This window comes from Dinoponera quadriceps, unplaced genomic scaffold (assembly GCF_001313825.1).
Source record: "Dinoponera quadriceps isolate SergipeBrazil2010 unplaced genomic scaffold, ASM131382v1 scaffold619, whole genome shotgun sequence".
NCBI classification, from domain to species: Eukaryota; Metazoa; Arthropoda; class Insecta; order Hymenoptera; family Formicidae; genus Dinoponera; species Dinoponera quadriceps.
Genome location: NW_014554767.1, coordinates 79,924 through 101,727, shown reverse-complemented (window position 1 = coordinate 101,727; position 21,804 = coordinate 79,924). Strand labels below are relative to the sequence as shown.

At 37.9% G+C, this 21,804-nt stretch overlaps 2 protein-coding genes across 4 annotated transcripts; one reads left to right on the top strand and one right to left on the bottom strand.

Moving 5' to 3' along the window:
- The first annotated feature begins 244 nt into the window (after positions 1 to 244).
- Positions 245 to 3,682, top strand: LOC106741704 (tRNA (guanine(10)-N2)-methyltransferase homolog). Of its 2 annotated transcripts, XM_014613964.1 has the most exons (10): positions 411 to 436; positions 661 to 726; positions 804 to 844; positions 1,164 to 1,409; positions 1,492 to 1,626; positions 1,684 to 1,947; positions 2,084 to 2,222; positions 2,350 to 2,548; positions 2,683 to 2,809; positions 3,415 to 3,682. In XM_014613964.1, exons 4-10 carry the CDS (start codon positions 1,197 to 1,199, stop codon positions 3,574 to 3,576), a joined length of 1,239 nt encoding a protein of 412 aa, XP_014469450.1. In that variant the 5' UTR covers positions 411 to 436; positions 661 to 726; positions 804 to 844; positions 1,164 to 1,196; the 3' UTR covers positions 3,577 to 3,682. The 2 variants fall into 2 exon arrangements, with proteins under 2 accessions (XP_014469449.1, XP_014469450.1); XM_014613963.1 differs by lacking the exon at positions 804 to 844 and having other exon boundaries at positions 245 to 436.
- LOC106741701 lies at positions 3,564 to 18,328 on the bottom strand. Of its 2 annotated transcripts, XM_014613961.1 has the most exons (9): positions 14,856 to 18,309; positions 13,083 to 13,669; positions 6,507 to 6,559; positions 5,912 to 6,025; positions 5,653 to 5,803; positions 5,386 to 5,529; positions 5,109 to 5,265; positions 4,575 to 4,670; positions 3,564 to 4,485 (listed from the first exon to the last, which is right to left on the bottom strand). In XM_014613961.1, the coding sequence occupies exons 1-9, from the start codon at positions 17,448 to 17,450 to the stop codon at positions 4,312 to 4,314; spliced, it is 4,071 nt and encodes a 1,356-aa protein (XP_014469447.1). In that variant the 5' UTR covers positions 17,451 to 18,309; the 3' UTR covers positions 3,564 to 4,311. The 2 variants fall into 2 exon arrangements, with proteins under 2 accessions (XP_014469447.1, XP_014469446.1); XM_014613960.1 differs by lacking the exons at positions 3,564 to 4,485; positions 4,575 to 4,670; positions 5,109 to 5,265; ... (2 more) ...; positions 5,912 to 6,025; positions 6,507 to 6,559 and having other exon boundaries at positions 7,829 to 13,669; positions 14,856 to 18,328.
- Between the last annotated feature and the right edge of the window lie 3,476 nt (positions 18,329 to 21,804).

The window sequence follows — 21,804 nt, the reverse complement described above, 5'->3', positions numbered from 1 at the left end:
TCTTGTCTATAGTTGATCCATCGATTTTAAGACTCTCTAACGACACGTCGTTTCTTCGGCGTTATAATTTTAATTATAATATTTAACATGCGTGAATGTACATATGCGCACCTACTTACATCTAGTAACATAGGGATGAAATATCTATACATGGTGAATACCTAACCTAGTGATATCTGAAATCAGACAAGTCGGCCTCCGCTCTATACTAATATGTTATTAATGTTTCAAAATAAGTCGGGACGTTACACCTGCAACCAGAATTGAGAGAAGTGGAATGAATATGGTGTTAATAAGGTTATGTTTGGTTGCCTACAATAATAAAGCAGTATTTAAGTGTGACAGTATATAACATTAAATAGTGTCAGCGATGAGCAATCGATTGAAAAGATATCTTTTTTGGTTTGCTCATGAACATGTTGACTTTCGATTTGCTGTAAGTGTTCTTATTAAATATTTGACAATTGTAAATCGAATAATTCTTTTTAAAGTGCTATTTACACACAATTGTATTGTTTATATTTCATATTTATATTTAGTAATTTGCTTGTTATTTAACATACAATATTTTTTCAAAATTATTTTAACAGTTTAAAAGATTGCTTATGAAAAGAAAATGAATATATATTATTTTTTACTTTCATATTCATTATATTTTAGGAAATGGAGTCTATATTCAACCTGTTCAACATTAAATTAGGCACAGTAATTAATCCAGAAGAACATGTAAGGAATGAGTTCTATTAATTATGTATTCTAATATATATATAATTTTTCTTAGATTACACTTATAATCCTTACAGGAATAGATCATTTGCAGTTAGGAGCAGTTTCTCTGTGAGAGGTATTGTTCAACTGCATTTGATAATATAATTTCCTGTTTTATTGCAAAATATAATTTCTAAAAATATCATATTCCATCATATTTAACTTTACAAAAAACATCAAGTCTTAAATAACAAAAAATTGTTATTACTTGTTGCTACTAAATATATAAATATTTAAATTCATATTGAATTATATAAATAATACATGACTTATGCAGGAGCATTCAAACCTAATGTAACAGGCAAAGAAAATGTCTGATGACTGAAATATTCTTTGAGTAAATAAAGAGCAATATATTATAAATTGAAAAATTAAGTTATTGAATTTCGTTCCAGCCTTATTGGATTGTGGACTTACCTGATGAAGATATGGTACATAAAATTACCAGCAGAGCAGTCTCGTTACGTTTTTGTTTGGAATTATGGGCACAAGGGAAACAAATTGAGGATTTACACAATTCATTGAAAGCTTATTCAGTTGAAAATTCCAAGATTTTTGTTGGAGATAAAAGATCATTCAAGATTACAGTAGAAACTTTCTGTAAACATTTCTCGCAATGTGAAAAAGTAAATAAAATTGAAGTGAGTTTGTGGATTTTTTAAACAGAACAATTATTTTCATAGTAATAATGATGCAAATTTGAATTTAACTTTTGCGGAACAGTCTTTCAGTTACTTACCTCTCGAAGGACCGGTTAAATTAAAAAATCCAGACTTTACTTTATACTATATAGAATATTATGGACTTGACCCTAACAACATTCCTGAAAAGCCATATGATCACTTCTTCGGAAGATGGGTGAGTAATTTAACTAGATGTCAGCCATTCTTAGACTTTAATATTATTTTATTATAGATTGCGGATGGTCAGCGGGAGTTAATTCAAAAGTTGTCACTAAAAACTAGGAAATTTATAGGAAATACATCAATGGATCCTCAGCTATCGCTGATAATGGCGAATCAGGCACAAGTTAGAAAAGGAGATTTAGTTTTTGACCCATTTGTGGGGACGGGTTCCTTATTAATTTCTGCATCTCAATTTGGGGGATATACGTTTGGAACAGATATTGATTTTATGATGCTTCACGGCCGTACAAGACCTACGCGAATATCACAAAAGGTAGTAAGCAAATATCACAAAAGGATAATGATCTGATTACTATTTCTTGCATAAATGAAATCATATTAATTTATTATATAGAATAAGGCAAAAACTGTATATAGGACGGCTGATTATTTTAATTGTATAATACTAGACAAGGGAGAAAGACGAAAGTATCGCAGCGAATATGAATCAATATGGAACAAGTTCCTATTATCTCGATGTAGTGGTAGCGGATTTTTCGTACCCACTTTGGCGGTTAGACTTACAAATAGATGCTATTGTAACGGATCGTAAGTGTAAAAAGATTGTGTAAAATTCTCGATAAATGAAATGCGGGGATTCTGTAAGATTCACGAGCAAGAGAAGTCATATTTTACGGTACAAATTTGACGTCAGGAAAAATACTTTCTTGTGCAGCACCTTATGGCATAAGGGAAGCCACGGAGCGTATAGGTACCATGAAGTTAAATCCAATGATAGAGGAACATCAAGTAACTTCTCATATCCCTTCTAAAATCGATTATGGCCTTAATCAAATATACGTAGATTTATTGTGCTTCTCCGCGAAACATCTGAAACTTGATGGCAGATTGGTGTGTTGGTATCCGTTGTTTAGGTATTTATCTATGATCAATATGTGAAACAATATCTAATTAAATATTACTATTTAATGTTTATATACTTAAATAACATTTACGCATAAAATTATATTGTCTATAAGTAAAATAATATTAATTTATGTGATATTAGGGACCAATACGTGGAGGATCAATTACCAGCGCATCCTTGCTTAGAATTGGTAGCTAATTCCGAACAAATATTGAGCAATTATACCAGCCGAAGATTGTTAACTTACAAGAAAGTTAAAGAGCCAGAGGTATATATAGGTTTACTTAATAAACAAATTTTTCATCTCGATATAATTTTATACAGGATGTCCCAAATTAATCTCGGTTCCTGCGATGTATAAGTAGAACGAGTGAAACTGAGCAGAAAAGTGTACTATTTTGCAAAACTCGCAATAGTTAGTGAGGAATTAATTATTTTGTCTGAGCTACTAAACGCACAGGAAAGAGTAGACCAGACATTGTATAAGGAAAAATGGCTTACTTCTGAAGATCTCGTAGCAATGATGAGCATCAACTGATTTCTAAAGGCGAAGTAATGCAGCAAGCAGCAAGCGGCATGTGACACAGAGCTGTGCGCCAAAAAAAAAAACACGCCTCTCGCTATCAATTGATATTCATCGTTACTAGATCATCAGAAGTAAGCCATTTTTCTTTTCACAGAATCTAGCCTACTCCTTCCCGTACGCTCATTAGTTTGAATAAAATAATTAATTCCTTACTAATCATTGCAAATTTTGCAAAATAATACATGAATTTTCTCTTCAGTTTTATTCATTTTACTTGCACACCATCAGGAATCAAAATTAGTTTGGGACACCCTGTATATTAATGTTTTTCTATGATTTGATGACAGGCAACCGACGAGAGCGTCACTATAAATTTGGTCGACTTTCGTGAAAAATATTTTGCATTACGCGAGGAAACGAGAAAAGAGAAGCGAATGAGAAAAACCGAAGAGAGAGCGAGGAGACGAGAGGACTGGGAACGTAGTAACAGAGAAACTACTGAAAGATGACTGTAAAGCTTTATTTTATATAGAAACGAACATTAAATGTTTCCTTTCGATGCTATATGTGTCCTAAATTAATTACTTCTCAATAAAACAAATTATTTTATCGAAATATCGTCGGATCTCGTCATTCATTCGTATCATCTGATAGAAAAGTTCCAGCCCTTTGTGTAAAAATTTTTATTAATACTACTACAAACACATCATACAACTGTCGTCTTTCTTGATTCATTCTCTAACATTCGCAATTAAAGAGAATGATGAAAAGATTGCACGAAAATACGTATATGCAGAAATAACCACTGTTTAATGGCACGTGAAAATCAATAATATATTATTAGACAAGAATACGATAATAATTTTAAAAATTAACGACTGTTATATTTACTTCATAACGTACACAGTAAGATACGAAAAAACGTAGATGTATATTCAGAAAATAGTTACGTATAGCGCTGACTACCACATCAACCTATTACATTGTACATTAATAATTTGGATAAAATTACTAAGCCAACATATATCACGTAATCGAACAATAGTAAATCAATAGGTAATACCGTTGAAATGTAATCGTGATTAGAGTTTTGTCATTTTCTTTTTAACTGCATAGATTTAGAAAAACATGTGGAAAGTTTCTCGTGCATGTATGATTCCCCCGAAATTGTTATTACGTCTTTAAACATATGTCAATTACAACATCGAAATAAATATACAAATTATTAACGTAAATAATCGTACCTAAGCTTCAAGTTGCAATTGTCCTAATAGACGTTCTATGTTTTTGACATCTTCGTTCGAAACCTTATTTTCGTATTGTTTTTCAATTTGTTTACTAGCCCACTCACTCAACTTGATCGCCTCTTTTTTCTTGGACGCGGGACACTTCGGCGATGTCGCGATGTTGTTTGTCGTCTGGAAATAATTACATAGTTTAAAAAAAATCCTCTGTTATTTCTTTGTTATATTATATTGTGATGTTACGACGCTCGCGCGAAACTTACCAATAACAAGCCGTACAGAGCCCTAATATTATTTGGATTCAATTTTGCAGCTTGGCAAAAATATGCCTTTGCTAATTCCATGTTATCGAATCCACCCTAAGTAAGAAGGCAGAATTTGTCAACCAATTTATGTGCAATCTTGCTTCAACAATATATTTCCTCAATTGAATTAATTTATGAGTTTTTTCTTCCATTGGCGCTACACAGCCTCTTGTAGAGGTCTGGGCCTACCTTTCTCTTACGTATGCATGTGGTGCGCACGCAGATTATACATATGCATAGGGGATCTACAGTTTAAACGCCGATTCCGAACGGCAATTGAAGTGAGGTTTTTTTTCATGGTATGAATAATATTTTTGTTGGTTTGCTAAGGCCACTGAAGAGGAGCTACGAGCGAATGAAAATTTGCTGGTTCTGCCGGGAATCGAAACCGGGACCTCTAAGCACGGCAGACCGGTACGCTGTTTACCATACCACACTCGCGCTCGATTTGTGAGTTTAAATGTATTTAAAGTGATGAATTAAATATATTACCTGAGAATATTTAATCTCTGCGTATCTCTGATAAATTAAATGGCTGTGTGGATTGTGCAATATAAGTTCTTCCATGCAATAAGCCGCCTTGGAGTATTCTTGTTCTTGTAAATATAAATCGCACAATTCGTGCCATGCTTCTTGATCGCTCATAAATCTATAATGTCATACAACAATGTAACGTTATTAATTTAATACATATCTTGTAATTATACAAATGAAAATTTTCAAATATAAGTGTACCTAATGTGCACAAAATAATAGATTGTTTGCTGACCTTTTCAAATATTCCGTAAGCTCTTTGATTGCTTCTGGTATACGTCCTCTAGCTTTTAAAATAGCAACACGACGTTTTCTTGGTGCTGCATTAGTTTCATCTCTTTTTATAATAGAATCCAGAACTTCTAATGCTTCATCATACCTAAGAAAAATATATTGATAAAATATTATCAAAACTAAAACTTATATATATACATACATACATATAGGTTACTAAGAATTACATGTATAGATATATATGTGGAAATAATTAATAGTTAATTACATTTCTAATGCCTCCAAATGCATGGCATGATACTTGTGAATCCGTAAACTACCAGGAAACGCAAGCATTAAAGTTTTAATGCAATATTCTGCTAGTGATATACGGTAACAATCCAACGCTGCAACGCATACTTGTTCCAAAACCAGATATTCTGAATAACAAAAAAATAAATAATATATACTTATACACTAACATGATAATATTGTAATCACAGTTTTGGAAATATAACAGGATATATATACATTGCTGATGATCATACTTTCATTGCCCAAGTGATCAATCTTGTTCACTAATTTCTTTTCCCAACAGTTTACTACATCCCTACTTCGCCGCTCAGAATCTTCTCTCCAAGTTCTCAACAAATCTCTTACTTCTATATAAAAAATTGTAAAGATTAAAAATTATATGAGTACAATTTTGACAGGTGTCATAAATTCTAACAATATACATTTACAAGCTGATTTCTCTTAATATGGTAAAGTTATGATGAAATTACCGCATAATAAATTCTTAAGTGTTTATTACAATGCAAAATATAACTAATATTTAATCAATCTAACTCAATCTCCTAACCTTAAAGATGTTATTTTTAACAATTCGTCACGTTTTTGCAATATGAAATAATAATTTCCATTTTTAATTTTCTGTTTCATGCATTAAGATATAAATATAGACAAACTTTCATCAAAATTGACAAAAAAATCTGCTCCAACCCAATTGTTCATGTTTGGTTTCACATATTGTGCGAATACATAACGTTTAAAAAAATATAGCTAGAATATCACACAAAGATAAATGAAATTACATACATTTTAACTGATTACATTAATCATCATGTCAAACATACAACTCACCCGTCCAAGACAATTTGTCGTAACATTCTGCCATCGTTTCGGCTCGAAAGGACGAGAGGAATTTTGTACAAATGAATACGGTAATTGAATTGTGTCGCGCACTGCTTATTGAGGTTAGGCGATGTGGCACACACCTGTGAAACGAAGTGTAAACATCACCGAACTTTGTACAAAAATTTTATTTGCTTTCTCATAAAAGCACGAAAATTGTGATCCAAAATTTGTCACTAGCCGTTGTAGGACCTTTCTTAGAAGTTACACTGTATAATAAAACGCGCTTTATTTCAATTGCACTTGACAGCATTTGATAATTATAACGAATGAGTGGGCATAGGAGGGATGACAACTAGATTATTTTGTCATGATCATAAAATTAATATATGTCTATGATAATGATAAAAGCTAAGATCAGCTAAACTCCTTCCGAATATCTGTAAGCACATAAAATAATTCTTATTAATTACTGGTGTATAATTATATATAGTGACCTATATAGTATTTGGTCTAGAAAAGTTCCAGAGTATTTATTTATGCACAATATGCATCGGTATACTTATTGATTCGTCTTAATTGCACTTTTTGTACAGTAAAATTCAATGCTCTTCTCCCTTGTCTAATATTTCACTTGTTATATGACCGATTTGTCAGATGCGCCAATTGGCTGTCGGATAGAGAATTTCTAGGCAGTCAAGCGAAAATATTAGGGACCTTAGATTCTAGTTATTGGACACTTATAGGTGAAGTGTTGCATGTCTAGATCATATGTCGTGACTGTTGATTGAAATTTTTAAATTCTTTTTATTGTTCGATTCCGTATTACCATTTGTTATGTAGATGTACTTATATAAAAACTTATTTTTGGCACTGTTCTTTTATGTATATTAAAATTTAATATGTTATTGACAAATTAGCACAATTATTTCATAAAGAATAAATTTTCGATAATTTTTACTTTTGTTATTTTTTGCGAAATAATATCTCTCTCATACTATTTCTCGTCCTATATATTTTATATATTTTAGACTTGCAAAATATATTTTAACTTCATATATTGTTTTTCTTCATTATATTCTTAAAAAATTTTGATAACTTATAAAATTATATAACATAATTTTATATGTATCATACAAGAATATTTATATTATTATTTAGATGCCCTCTTCCCACTTAACTTCAATTTAAAATCATACTTTACGTTACAGAAATACAGGATATTGGTGTGCGAAATAATAAAAATGAAAAAATGAACTTATTTAAAAACGTACCTCAATACATAAATTTTATTAAGGTATACATAGGTTGATTTATTGTTTTTTTTTTAATGATAATGTTATCTTACCTTTATCTGCATATAGCATAGATCGAGTTTCATACGATACTCAATTGCCAAATCAATTCATTGGCCCTATTATAAAATAGAACTGATGTACATATTTACATTATTTACAACAGCATTCGTTAAGAATACATATGTCGTTTAACTAAACAATTGCACATTTGGACGTCGATGTTGGTTACAGGTGAGCTTCTGAAGCTACCTGGAAATTCCATCACATATCTCTCCTCAAATCGTCTTTAAAACGAGTAAATTTGACAAATAAACGAAGGAGTCGATTAATGGAAACGTTAACACACATTTCTATATCTCATGTACAGATTACTCAAAAAAGAAATAATTTAACCCTTTGTGCTTGAATATGTGTCCACGTGCGAATACTGTGTGCAAAGTTGTAACATTCCAAATATACACAGAATATACACAGGGTGCTCCAAGACGTGCGAATGATATCTCGGAAATCTTATACTTACATAAATTTGATGAATTCGACATCAATTTTTCTTAGTAACAACTTTAAAAGTTTTTCCTCTAGAAAGTTTTCTTTCTTTAACTTAAATATCAAATTTATTAGTATCTCACTAGAATCGAATCGAAATTCACTGAGTTGAATGAGCAATTAAGTGACGTTTTCAATTATTTAATCGCATCTTTGAAACATCATTTTGAGAATTCTTTTATTCTTAATAACTAGTAAGGAACATTGGAAATCTGAAATCTGACAAATCAAATTGAGATTAAAATATTATCCGCATCTATTGAGACACTCTGTGTATAACATTACACATTACATTGCAAAGAATTTAGTTTCAATGATTCTGGTTTTCTGTGTTAGTTATTCCTATCTAGTATAGACTAGAGCTGCGAGAAGTTAGAAATTACAAACCCCCTTCCATACAAAGTTATTCATACAATATTAAATTTGTCCTATCTTAGTCGTAAAATGCACAATTCTGTCACGACTGGAACCTTGCAACAAAAGAAATTAAATTCGTTTACTATCAATCACACGTGTTTTCACTTTTCGCACTGCTCGAATACATTTTAACGATATATCCTATATCTACTTTAGTGATTCGCATGTTAACATTACACAGACACATTACATTCTTTCCATATTTTATCACATTCACATTCGCACTTGTTCTCAATAGTGTGATTGTTCATATCGGTGCACAGTCTACATTTTTCTAGAACTAGCGAGACATATTCTCTCTCTGTTCAAATTTAATACGTATGCATGTCCACAACATTTTGTAATATTATCTTCTTCAATTATTCGCCTAGTTTAATTGCCAACGAGTTTTAATCTTAGCTGAGCAGTGTTTGATAACTCGTAAGAATAACAAAGTAAAAACATTTGCACATTCTCATTACAAGAAGTATCCGACAAGTAACGTCGGATAACAATCATTTCGAGTACAAAGGGTTAATGTTTTTCAAACAAGCTCCATCATGGCGCACGTAACATTCAAAGACTCGCACATTCTATTATCGTGTGAACTTTCAGCTATGTTAACATCTTCAAATTTAAATTGTTATTTAAATATCCACGAATGGACTTTTACAAACGTCTGTCTTTCTTAATCCATACATACTTTTCATTGGTCTTTTAAGATTATTAATAATTCGAACTCGTTTTAGCACACGATTTGAAGAAAATCAATCAAACATTCTATAATATTTACGACAACCAATACACAGATTCAGACAGCTCTATATCCTCTATCTTCAACATTGCTCCCTTACATTAAAATAACGCGAAGAGACGAAGAGTTGAATAACATTTAAGAAAAATCACTGGTTTTACGTCTTCAGACGCTGAAGTATTCTTCGCTTTTCGTATTCGCGTGTATTATCGATGTCACGTATACACAAGATATCGACAATTCAAGCGAACTATCGTGCAACTATATATTAGCGATATATTAGCGACATTAAATTAAAATATTGATAAGAGTAACCTTTTTTGATTTACATTAGAGAGCAATATACGAAGAACCAACACCGATCAGTCTTGGAATTATATATAATAACCAATAAAAAATACGGCCTTACACATTGCAAAATATATAAATATAGAAGAATAACAACTAAGATTCGTAACTATTGTGTGTAATAGTCAGTAGTGATAATATTAGTTTTAATAGGCCCTTTTGCGTAGAAAATTGAACGCAATTAAATACGAGCCGTTCCACACTTACTATATTGGGCAACGATGCGCAAATTTGCAACATGCACACTTCACGTAAAGATATAGATATCGTAAAAAAAGAAATTTTTTACAACCATCGACACGTAAAAGTGCTTCGTACTTTTGTAAGTATTAATGGATCGATTTATAATACCTTTACATAATAATTAATTACTATTTAGTTGGCAAACGTGTTTCAATTGCGTAGCCCTGCCTTCGCAGGAACTACCTTGTCATTGAGACGTTATATTAGTTAATTTTTATTAAAAATTTCATTATCTTAACTAATTAAAGTCTCAAGTCACTGGACCTACATAGTACGCAATTATTTCCAAAAACAAAAAAAAGTAATAATGTAGCACGTAACACAATATAATAAAATCCCGGTATTATCAGAAGTTACTTAGTATATCATATTATAAATAACAATTTACTTAAATTATTCCGCGTCGTCAACCAGAACTAAATCACATTTTAATGCAAACTAAATAAACTGAAAAATTTCATACGCAATTTAAATATTCTACGTACATGCAAAGAAGCATTAATTTATTTTTGAAGTTATAAATATCTAATGCAATCATTAACAAAAACCGATAATATAAAGAAAATTCAATAGCGATATAATAAATAGGAAAGAAAAGAGAAAACTTGAATAAGACAAAGTTACGTGAGCACTCATGCTGAAAGAGTGACCTATACATATGAATATGTCGAATTGAATACGTGGTTACAATTTACATGTAACGAACATTCATCCAAACATTGCGGTGCGAAAAATCAGTAGTCACGAATTTACGAATGTTGATTGCCGAATAAAAACTTTCCCTCGATCGTCGAAAGGGAGTTTAGCCGTAATTTAATTCGGACGATGAAATTAGGTGCAATAATTTTTTATATCGTATACTTATATTGACACAGAAAAAATCCTCGATACACAGGAGATTTCTATTGAAATTATAAGAATCTACGTGAAAACGTAGGAACGTGATGCATGACGGATAGCAAATAGTCAAAGCTTCTCAAATGGTTGTTGAACAATAAAAATTGAAATTCTACACAACACAGATCAGAGGCACAAATTATTCAAGAATATGAATTTCGGCGATGAGAGAAACTTTTATCCGAGGTCGTCGATACACAATAGAAATTGTATTGCACGCAATTTGTTCAAACCACACGAACGACGAGTTAATACAACGTTCCCGGATTACGCTACGTATGGCGGATCGATAATGCTTGAAGTGCTGCTATTCGTTAAGACACTTTCGGATATATAAAAAATTTATATGTAGCTTCAGGATAATAATATTAAAAACGTCGGACGCGTATGTAACGTAATATTCGCGTGGAAAATCGAATAAAAAATCTCAACGGTAGACCCAGCGCTTCAGACTCAGCACACGGATACCGTTACAGTGACTTAATCCTTTCATTGTTATCGGCGCGTGTACGCGACCATACGTGTACACGCTATTTTACGTTCTCCCTGCCTATCGTGTGTGTGTGTGTGTGTGTGTGTGTTATTCCAATTGAAAGCTGCATTCGATTACATCGACGGCCAGTTGCGCTATCTATTTAGCGCTAATCTTAACTAAATTTTGTTTCCCGTTTTCGTAATTATGCCTACGATTTCGAGCAGGAATCGCTCCGTGTAATTCAGGTCGAGTCAAGTTATCATTTAAAAACTGGGACCGGCGATCGGACTTCCGCGAGCTCTGCGACTTCAGTTACCCGAGACTGTGAACTCGACGAGATCGCGGCGCGCCGATCTCGAACGTCCGATACGAAAGCGAGGAACGTCCGGTCCTGAATATCCGCCACCGCTGTAAGTACAGCGCAGAGGTGCGCCAAGTCACCGACGTCTCTCTCGAGCTACGAGAGAGTAAAGAAGAAAACAAGGGAAGAGGCTCGAATATGAACGAACGAACATGAGACGAAGGTGTCTTCTAGTGTCCTCGCGTCTTAGTTTTCGGTATTTACAGGCTCGCGCGCGTGGTGAATCCTAACATGCTTGTTGTGATTGGACTTGGTGCCGCTGGTCTTGCCGCAGATGTGACACGTGTACGGCCGCGCGCCGGAGTGTACGCGCAGGTGCTCCTTGAGATAGTAAGAGCGGTGGAAGGTCTTGTTGCACACGTCGCACGTGTACGCCTTGTTTTCCTCGTGCTCCTTCACGTGTCGCAGGCAGTTGTACTTGCGTATGAACTGGGCGCCGCAGTAGTTGCACGTGTACGGCCGCACGTTCCGATGGGAATTCATATGGGCGGTGTAGTCGCTGTGGCGATAGAACGCGGCGCTACACTGATTACACTTGAACGGTTTGGTGCTGCGCGCCGCGTGGGTCCACTTATGCAACTGCAGGTTCCACTTAGTGCTGAACGCCTTGGAACATACCTGACACTCGTACGGCCGTTCGCCGTTGTGCACGCGCATGTGCACCGCCAGTGACGAGCGCAGATAGATACACTTGCATATCGGACACTCGACGTTCTCGCTCTCGCGGTGAGCGTCGGGCACGAAACGGCGGTTGTGAGCGCGACGCATGTGACGCGTGAGGCTGGCCATGTGGATGAATCTCTCGTTGCAGTACGTGCACGCCTTCGGCTTCTCGTCGTGGGTCTCCTTGTGCCAAGCCAGCTTCTTCTTCGTGTGGAACACCTCGCCGCAGTGGCATATGTAGTCCTTGAGCTTCTTCTTGATGTTGAGGTGATGCCGGTTCTTGTGCTGCGTTAAGTTCGAGTATCTACGGAAAGTCTCGTTGCACAGGCTACACTTGACCGGCGCATTGCCAGTGTGACCGTTGGTGTGCTCGTCCAGCTTCTGCTTGGTGAGGAACGCCTTGTCGCATACCGTGCAGGGAAACGGCTTGATGCCCAAGTGGCGTTTCATGTGGAGCTTGAAGTTCTGCTTCCTGTAGAAGTACTTGCCGCACTGGCCGCACTCGAGCGGGTGTATCTTCAGGTGGGCGTTGAACAGAAACACCGTTGGGAATTCCTCGCTGCATATCTGGCATTTGGCGTTCTCGCGAATCCGCTTGTTCACCTCGGCGATATGCATACGCTTGTGATGCACCTGCAGGGACTTCTCACTGTTGAATCGTTGGTTGCATATCGCGCACGTTACCTCGATGGCCGACGGTATCGCCAGACTGTCGATCTTCTGGTCGCCGTTCTCCGCCTTGCCCAGGTCCGACGGCTGCGGCGGTTGGAGCTGGTGCAGCAGCGGTTGCTGCTGATGGTACATCTGTTGCACGTGCAACCCCGGCACGAATATGTCGTCGAACACGTTCATCCGATTGTCAAGCAATTTAATGTCCTTCACCTCTGGCTGATCCAGTTGATCCCTACTGCTGCTGGGCACCGCTCCCTTGTGCACCGTCGTGCTGTGAACTCTGCGTTCCTTAGGACAATCGAATACCTCGCTGCAATGGTAACACTTGAACGTCCGTTTGGTCGGTGTCTTCCGATCCCGGTCCAGAAACAAACTCGACGTAAAGTGCGTGGCTAACGATCTGCTGTCCAACAGCGGCCCGCTGATCTCGTTGTCGGACCCTTCGGACTCCTCCCAGCTTTCTCGCGCCAGGAGGTCGTAAGAAGTGGACATGCGCGACGATTCCTGACCCATGTACAGCTAGGGAACAAACACATCATTTAGGAATGAAATAGGCTACACATACGCCGTAAGATTTATGATGGCTACTAGGTGATCATTCTCGTTTCTACCACCGTGTATCGTTCTACCTTGCAACTTAAACTTTGAATATGCTAACTACGGCGAGAGTTGTACTGAGACATGTGCCAATGATTGATCTGTTACTGTTCAATATGTACAACTTACATCCCGCGTACTTCATTAGATATATTTCTAATCAATTCCCCCATCAATTATCTATGCCTGATAATATTATTTTGTATGATAACAAAATCATTTTCTCTCTCCCCTATTGACACATGCAAGAGTTCACCAGTATACCATAAACAATAATTATATAAATATTATAAAATATAAAAGTTTAAAAGACTTATAACAATAACGATGATAATAAGAGGAATATTAAAAATCGATAAAATAATGAAAATTTCAAAATAGATTAAGCATAAATATATTTGCTTGGTAAATCAAAAATAGAATAATAAATAAAAAAATGATAAAAGAAATCTCTTATCACACCTTTAAATAATATTTATGTAACAAGTTCTCAATGACAAATGGTCAATTTATATGCATGATATATCATGTGTATTATCTTTTAGTAAATCACCAAAAAGAACTGTAAAACTGAAAAAAATCTTTTTAGAAAAAATTTCACATTTTACAACAAATATTATGAACTGTATAAATCATTCTCATTTAAAACAACATTCAACATTCTATTAACTATATTTATAAATTTATATTTACGTTTATATTATTATCATTAATTTAGAAAGATCTGTAGATATATTTTATTATATATATTTACGAGTTGAAACGTTTAAATCAAACATATACCTCGTAAATGCATTTAAAATTTTTCAAGAAGATTCCAGGAATAATATAACAAACAATGGCTGCGTTCCGATATTCACTGCCAATACTGAAAATCTATAGTACGCATAACACAAACTATAGATTTAGCATTGGCAATGTGAATTTCGGAACATAGTCAATGTGTGTGTGGCTTATGGATAAAAAGAATTAAAAAAATGTAAACGTACGGATGAAAGAGATAAAGAGCAGGAAGGCTACCGTAAAAAATTCCAGAGAATGAAGCGCTTTGAATTTTACGATAAAAAATGTACGTAGAGATATCAAAGAGAAGATGGCATTGACGAACCTGCCATGCAGACTGCTCCGTACAACCGTTGCTCTCCTGTTCCGACAATTCACCCCTGGGCGGCATGGTCTCGTCCGCTCGCATGTTAATGCTCTTCACTTCCTCATCGATACCTACTGCACCCTCGCTGCTGGCCATGGATTGCTGGCTGGTCGCACTCACTGCTTTCTGGGACGAGTCACTTATAAATGTACTAGGAACTATGATCTGTAGTCCTTCGAATTCAAAAACATTCATCGGCCCGGCGTGAGCGTCCTCGTTTATATTGAGTAGCTCCATCGGTTGCTTCGGCATCAGTGACTTGGCGGTGGTGTGAAAACTCTTGGATTCGGTACTGGTTGTGGGATTAATCGACTCGGACAGATTTAACAGGCTGTGTGTCTTGGAGCTGGTCATGGAATACGACTCGTGCGTTAAGACGGGCTGCTGCGGCTGCTGCGAATGATTGACGGAAAACGAACTGACGTGCTCGGTTATCACCGACTGGTGATGGTGGTGGTGATGGTGATGGTGATGGTGATACACGTAACCCGATTCCTGGACCTTATCAGTACTCTCGCACACTGTGCTCATTGCCTGCTGCTGATGATCAGTCTTAATTTTCTCTTCGACCTGAGAACAGTCAATCGGATCTTTCTCTATGACATTATTATCTATACCGCTGTTGCTGTCCTCGTCGTGGCTCAAGCTGTCACTGTCCACGTGACAGAAGGAATGCACAGACGCGGGTGAACAGGGCTTGCTGAGATCCGTCCTGACTCTTAACACAGATATACCACTAATCGCGGACAGCGGGGTGTGCGATCGGACGCATTCCGCGCTCCCGTTGCTGTATCTCGCGAAAGGCGTGTGCGGACTGGGAATTTCCTCAATCTCCATGTCCGCCTCGTCGAAGTTGTCCTCCGCGTCCTCCACCTTTTCGTCGTCGTCCCGCAGGTAGAGAATGAGATTGTCGCACGAACCGACTCGCGGCCGTTCGAAGTAGGCCCCGTGGCGCGAGGAACCGACGGCGTCCTCTCGGAAAACAGGCTCCTTCTTCGCAAAGGGAGACGGGGGCGCTGATCTAACGTGCCTGTGCTGGTAAGTTTTCTCCAGTTCATTATCTACATAATCGTTCGGGCACTCCGCGTCATTCTCCTGCATATCGGGTAATATATGGTCGTTCTCGTGGCAGCCGAGGGTCGTCATCACCGTATCGTGAATCACACTCTCCACCCTGTCCGCCATGACTTTCTCCTTCTCGTCCAACCTCTCCCCCTGATGAACGTCTTGGGCTTCCTTCTGCGAGGAGGTGCCGCTGAACTCCGTCTCTATGATAGTTATCAAAAGATTCTCCAACTGGGACTCCACCTCGGGCTGAACCGGCTCTTTCGCGTCGTTCACCGACGCTTCCCGCGGTGTGTCATCATCGTCGGTGGCGCCGCAACTCGTCGGCCTCTCGTCGCACACCGCTTCCGTTTCGCAAGCCACAGGGTCGATCGCGTCGCTCGACATGTCGATCTCCTTGTCGCTCGCGTATCCTTCTTCCTCCGCGACCTGTTGCACGAACTGCTGCGCGTCCTCCGGCTGCTCATATGCCACGGATGCGCACTGCAGGTCCGCGGGCCCGACGTCCAACGGCTCCTCCTCGTCCTGTATGTCCGGCAGCACCATCTCTACCTTGTCGTTTACACCGCTGCTGTTTATGGTGCAGGTGATCGCGATGGATCTAGGAATGCTATTGTACTCGTGCTGCACTATGCTCTCGCCGGGAGGTGTGGAACTCGGCGTCCGCTGCATCCTGTGATCCATTTGCAGCGCATTGTTGCCATCGGCTTCTTCGCGCGACGACCTCACGGTCGTCGTGTTCTCGCTCTGCAACAGAGGCGAAGCCGGCAGGTTCGATAAAACTTGCCCGGACTCGGGCTCCGGCAGGATCTCAGGCAAAATTTGCTTCGGCTCAGGACTGCTCATAGGAACCGCCACAGTAGCCCTGTTCTCCGCGGCCATCGTGGCCACCGGTCTGATTCGAGTAGCGCCAGGAATAGCTGTAACCGGTGAGATCATTTGGACGGTGGGTATTTGTTGCTGCTGGTACATACCGTACGGACTGTACAGCATTTGCATCATCTGATTGGTTTGCGGCGCCATCGCGTACGCCTGCGGTATCATCATGGTCCCGTTGTTCACAAACTGCTGATAACTGAACGAGGTGAACTGCGGCGGCATCATGGTGCTTATAGGCGGGCACTCGAAGATGGGTCCTATGGGATACGGCGAGTGAGCTGGGATATGTGCATTTTGCGATACCTGGGATGACGCTTGAGGCGTTTGTATAGTAGCGGAGCCCTGAGGCGTAGCTTGTGGCAGCGATACTAATGCTGGTGCTGATGCTGTCGATGCGTTCTGTTGTTGTTGTTGTTGCTGCTGCTGCTGTTGTACTTGTTGCTGCGGTTGCAATGAGGAGGAACTGGCTTTGATAAGAGCATCTATCACTTGTTCCTTGGGATGGGTGTCCAGGTGCTTCTGCAGACTGATGCCTTCGCGTAGATACAAGGTACAGACGGGACAGGCCACGGCGCCGACAATGGGCGCACCCACGCCGTTTAGCTCCATCGTTTCACCGGTTGCTTTTTTATACGCGTCGTGTGCAACAAGCTGGCAGCTCACGGGAAGACCGCTCTCTACACCGAGCCAATACGATGATAAACGGCCGCACACCAAGCATCCGCTACCCCCGCTCCGGCCTCTGCAGCTCTAGCGATCGGACTTCCGCACCGCAACGTCGCGCAACGTCGTGCGTCTCACACCGTGTCTCTGTCTTCGTCGTGCGTCGTCTCGGCCGTCGTCCGTTCCGGCCGCTCCTCTCTGCGTGTGTGACGCGTGACGTGAAACGGGGGAATAATCGCGCGGGGCGACCCTCGCGTCACATCTCGTCGCTTATCGGGCACGACGCGGGTACGACGCACGATACAGCCGCCGACCTACCATCAGACTGCTGTGCCCCAAAAATATCGACGTCCATGGCTGCTGCCCCGTAACACGCCTGACGGCCGTAACACGACGCGACGGTGTGTGCGCTGCCAATGCGGAGCCAGCGGCACAACACAGCGCGGCGGCACTACGCTCGCCGCCACCACCAGCAGACAAATCGATATCCTGTTAAATCGCCAGCCAGCCAGCCAGCTTGCCACCCCAGCCTGCGCTTATTAAATTACACCTGCACGCGGCACGCGGCACAATGCGCACGGGACGTTTGGAACACGCGCGCGCGCGAGCGAGCAAGCGATCACCACGGGGACACGACACTCGCACGCACACGACTCGCCCCTGGGCGCGACGAGATTATCGAAACGGCATGTTTTTCCTGTCCCGGTCCCAAAAACACAACAGAAAACAGCGACGTGCGATGCGGATTCCGCCTGGGAGAAACGAGAGCAACAAGAGCTACACCGAGCGACGGCGAGCGCGGCGCCCTCTCGCCTGCCCTTCGCGGGCGGCCCTCTACACTACACGACGATCACAAACACCTGTTTCTCTCGCTGTTCCTCTTTGTACCGACAGGTCCCTCGACGGATTCCTGTTGTTCCTCCGCTTCGACCGCGCGCGCGCGCGCGCATGCCAATCGTCTTGCCAACCTCCGGAGGTTACGTCAAAATTGAAATTCTTATTTCGACTGTGAGCGCCAACTCAATGACGATAGTTAGACGAATTTTCATAAAACAGTGGTAATGGTTGCGTTCAGGAGGCTACGTCCCGAAACCCTATTTGACAGGTTGAAAAACACTTAATTAATCAATCAGAATAAAAATGGCAAATATTTATTTGTCATGATTGGTTAATTAAGTGCTACTCTATCCGTCGAGTAGAGTTTTGAAACGCAGCCCTGGAAATCAATTGTGTATCTCAAAACGTAGTGAAATTTACAAAAATGAGCGAATTTACTAGAATATTTATAATTTCATTGGTCAATATCTAGTGAATTTGCTTACTTTTACTTAGGTCATGTATCTCAAAACGTAGCGAGGATTACAAAAGTGAAATTCACTAGATGTTGACTAATGAAATTATAAATATTTTAGTAAATTCGCTACGTTTTGAGATACACAATCGACTCCCAAGAAAACGCAAAAATGGTTATGTGAGCGCTCACTTTCGTTAAAATTATCTGTTAGATTTACCATGGATAAAAGAAATACTTCAAAGACAAATATTGACCACGCTCAGCAGAACGTTTATTTTACAACTGTTTCAAGTATGCGTTCAGAAATTTAACTCGACGGATAGAGTAGCATTTAATTGGCTAATCACGATAGAAAGAGTAAAGATTTCTTTATCATGATTGATTAATAATTACTATTCTACACGTTGAATAGAATTTTTGAACGCAACTCATAGTTACTAATTTTGTGTGACAAGTTTGGATTATTCCTTTAGATCTTAAGAAATAATCTAGGTTGTTTTCCAACAAAAGGTACAAGTCTAGTTATATCATTTATTATCCTTCTCTTTACCAAATGCGAAATAAGGACAAATGATGATAAATAGATTTGTATTAACTTGTGTCTCTTGCTGGAAAATAACCCTAATCTTAGACTGATTCTACATTAAGCCCTGTGCACAATAGAACATATTTTAGAAATAAGAATAAGTATTAAATATTAAGAATAGGAATTAGAAATTATTTTCTTACAACGGAATGAAATAAATGGCCGTACAACATAATTTTTATATTTATATCTTATTTTTTATTTCTCTTCAATGTGCATTAAGCCTTACGCACAATAGAAATATATTAGGAATAAATATTAAACATTAGCCACTAAAAAACGGGAAACCGATTTATCGGCTTTTAATGATTCAAGTGAATTTAACATGATCAGTGTTTTTTATTTTATTTTATCATCCAAAAAAGAGGTTAGTTTAGGTAGGTGGCATTTGGAAGTGAACGATGAGGGGAAAAGGTTTTCAATTTGTTGACTCAATTCAACTCAGGCAACATTCCTTTTGATATTCGCTACGTATTGCAAACTATAGTAACATGAACTAGATTGCAATACTGCTAAGATTATTGGAATTATATATATAATACTACTATGGGTGTGTTCCACATAACGATTGCAACGCTCACGCTCGCAATATCGTGATCATCTGTTCCATTAACGTGAACTTGACGGCAAGTGGAACGAGTTATGAGTGTATATGTCATAAATATAGCACAGATTATAATAATGCCCATTGTGCAAATGTTGAAAAATTATTTGAAAACGAAAGCGATTCCAGTTCCGTAGAAAAAATGTACGAAATGTTAAAAGAGAAAAATAAACGTATTTAACGCTCTCGTATAAAAAATTATGCCGAATCAGTTGTTTTGCACTATATAAATTTTGAATTTGAGAGCTATTTTAAATTAGATATCAAATTTTTTTTTGTAATTGATTTTGTTCGAGAATTGCTGCATTTGACAATGATATAGCAAAATCATTATCTATAAATAATAATACAAAGAAAAACAAATATTCTTAAAATTATATTCACTTACAATAATATCAAATATCAGAATGAGAATAAAAACAAAGTATTTATTTACATAAATAATTATAATATCATGATATGGAATCATATATATATATATATATATATATATATATATATCACCTGATCGTCGCGTCTGCGCACTACAGTTAAAATATATATATCGAGCATCGTCTGTCCTTCCCTTTTGAGATGCCTCTCTCTTATAGACAACATAGGACGACTGGCAATTAATAAATTGACCAATTACAGTCGAATGTAAAGAAAATAATCGATTGTGACTGGTCAATTTTTTAACACTTTATCGGCCGCTGTCATGTACGCGTGACTTTTCTTCGCCAACTGTTATCGGCCGCTGTCACGTACACGTGACTTCTTTTCGCCAGTGGTGATGCTTCATTCCGATGTTTTTATAAGTACACATATTGATGCAGAGCAACAATTGATGAATAAGTCACGTGTACGTGACAGTGGCTGATAACAGTTGACGAAGAAAAGTCACGCGTACGTGACAGCGGCCGGCAAAGTGTTAAGGTTTAAGACTTAAAAACACTTAAAAAAACACTTATTGTAGACAGAGACTAAGGCCGGTATTCATAGTCGAATTTTATATTTAAGACCGTTTTAAATTTATTTTCAGATGCTGAACGGTTCATTTCATTAGCTACAAAATATCTGAAGATGAACTTAAGACAATTTTAAACATAAGATCTGACTATTAAATTCTAGTCTCAATAGGTCTCTTAAGCCCTAAGTCTTAAGAAATTGACCAATTATAATCAAATTATAGAAGAATAATCAATTGTGATTGGTCAATTTCTTAAAATTTAGAGCTTAAATTCTTATTGTAGATCCTGCTTAAAGTCGGTATAAATAGTCGGATCTTAAATATAAAATCGTTTTAAGTTCATCTTCAAATGCTGTACGACTCATTATATTAGCTACGAGCATCTGAAGATGAATTTGAGACAATCTTAAATATAAAACTTGATTATGAATATCAGCCTAAAATGTAAATTCTCCCTATCATGTATTTTTTAGACGACTAACTGCAGCAATTTTCTCTAGCAACGTTCGATCATTAACTGCACTCAACAGAAAACAGCGAAACGGATTTAATCCCGATCTACAATAGATGTAGAAAGCTTTATGCTGCAAGAAATTGATCAATTCAATCACAGTCGAATTATAAGAGAAAAATTAATTATGATTGAACAATTTCTTACGGCTTAAAGCTTATTACATCTATTGTAGATCAGAGGTTTGTTCGCGTTGCTTGCATTTTTTAATATTTTTACATCTAATGCCCGTTGCACACCGAATACGATTAGCGATATCCAATAACAGCTCTTCTTTTTAAAAAGAGGCTATTGTGCAACGGGCGTACGTGTAAAAGTGTCAAAAATTTAAGCAACACGAACAGACCTGAGGACTA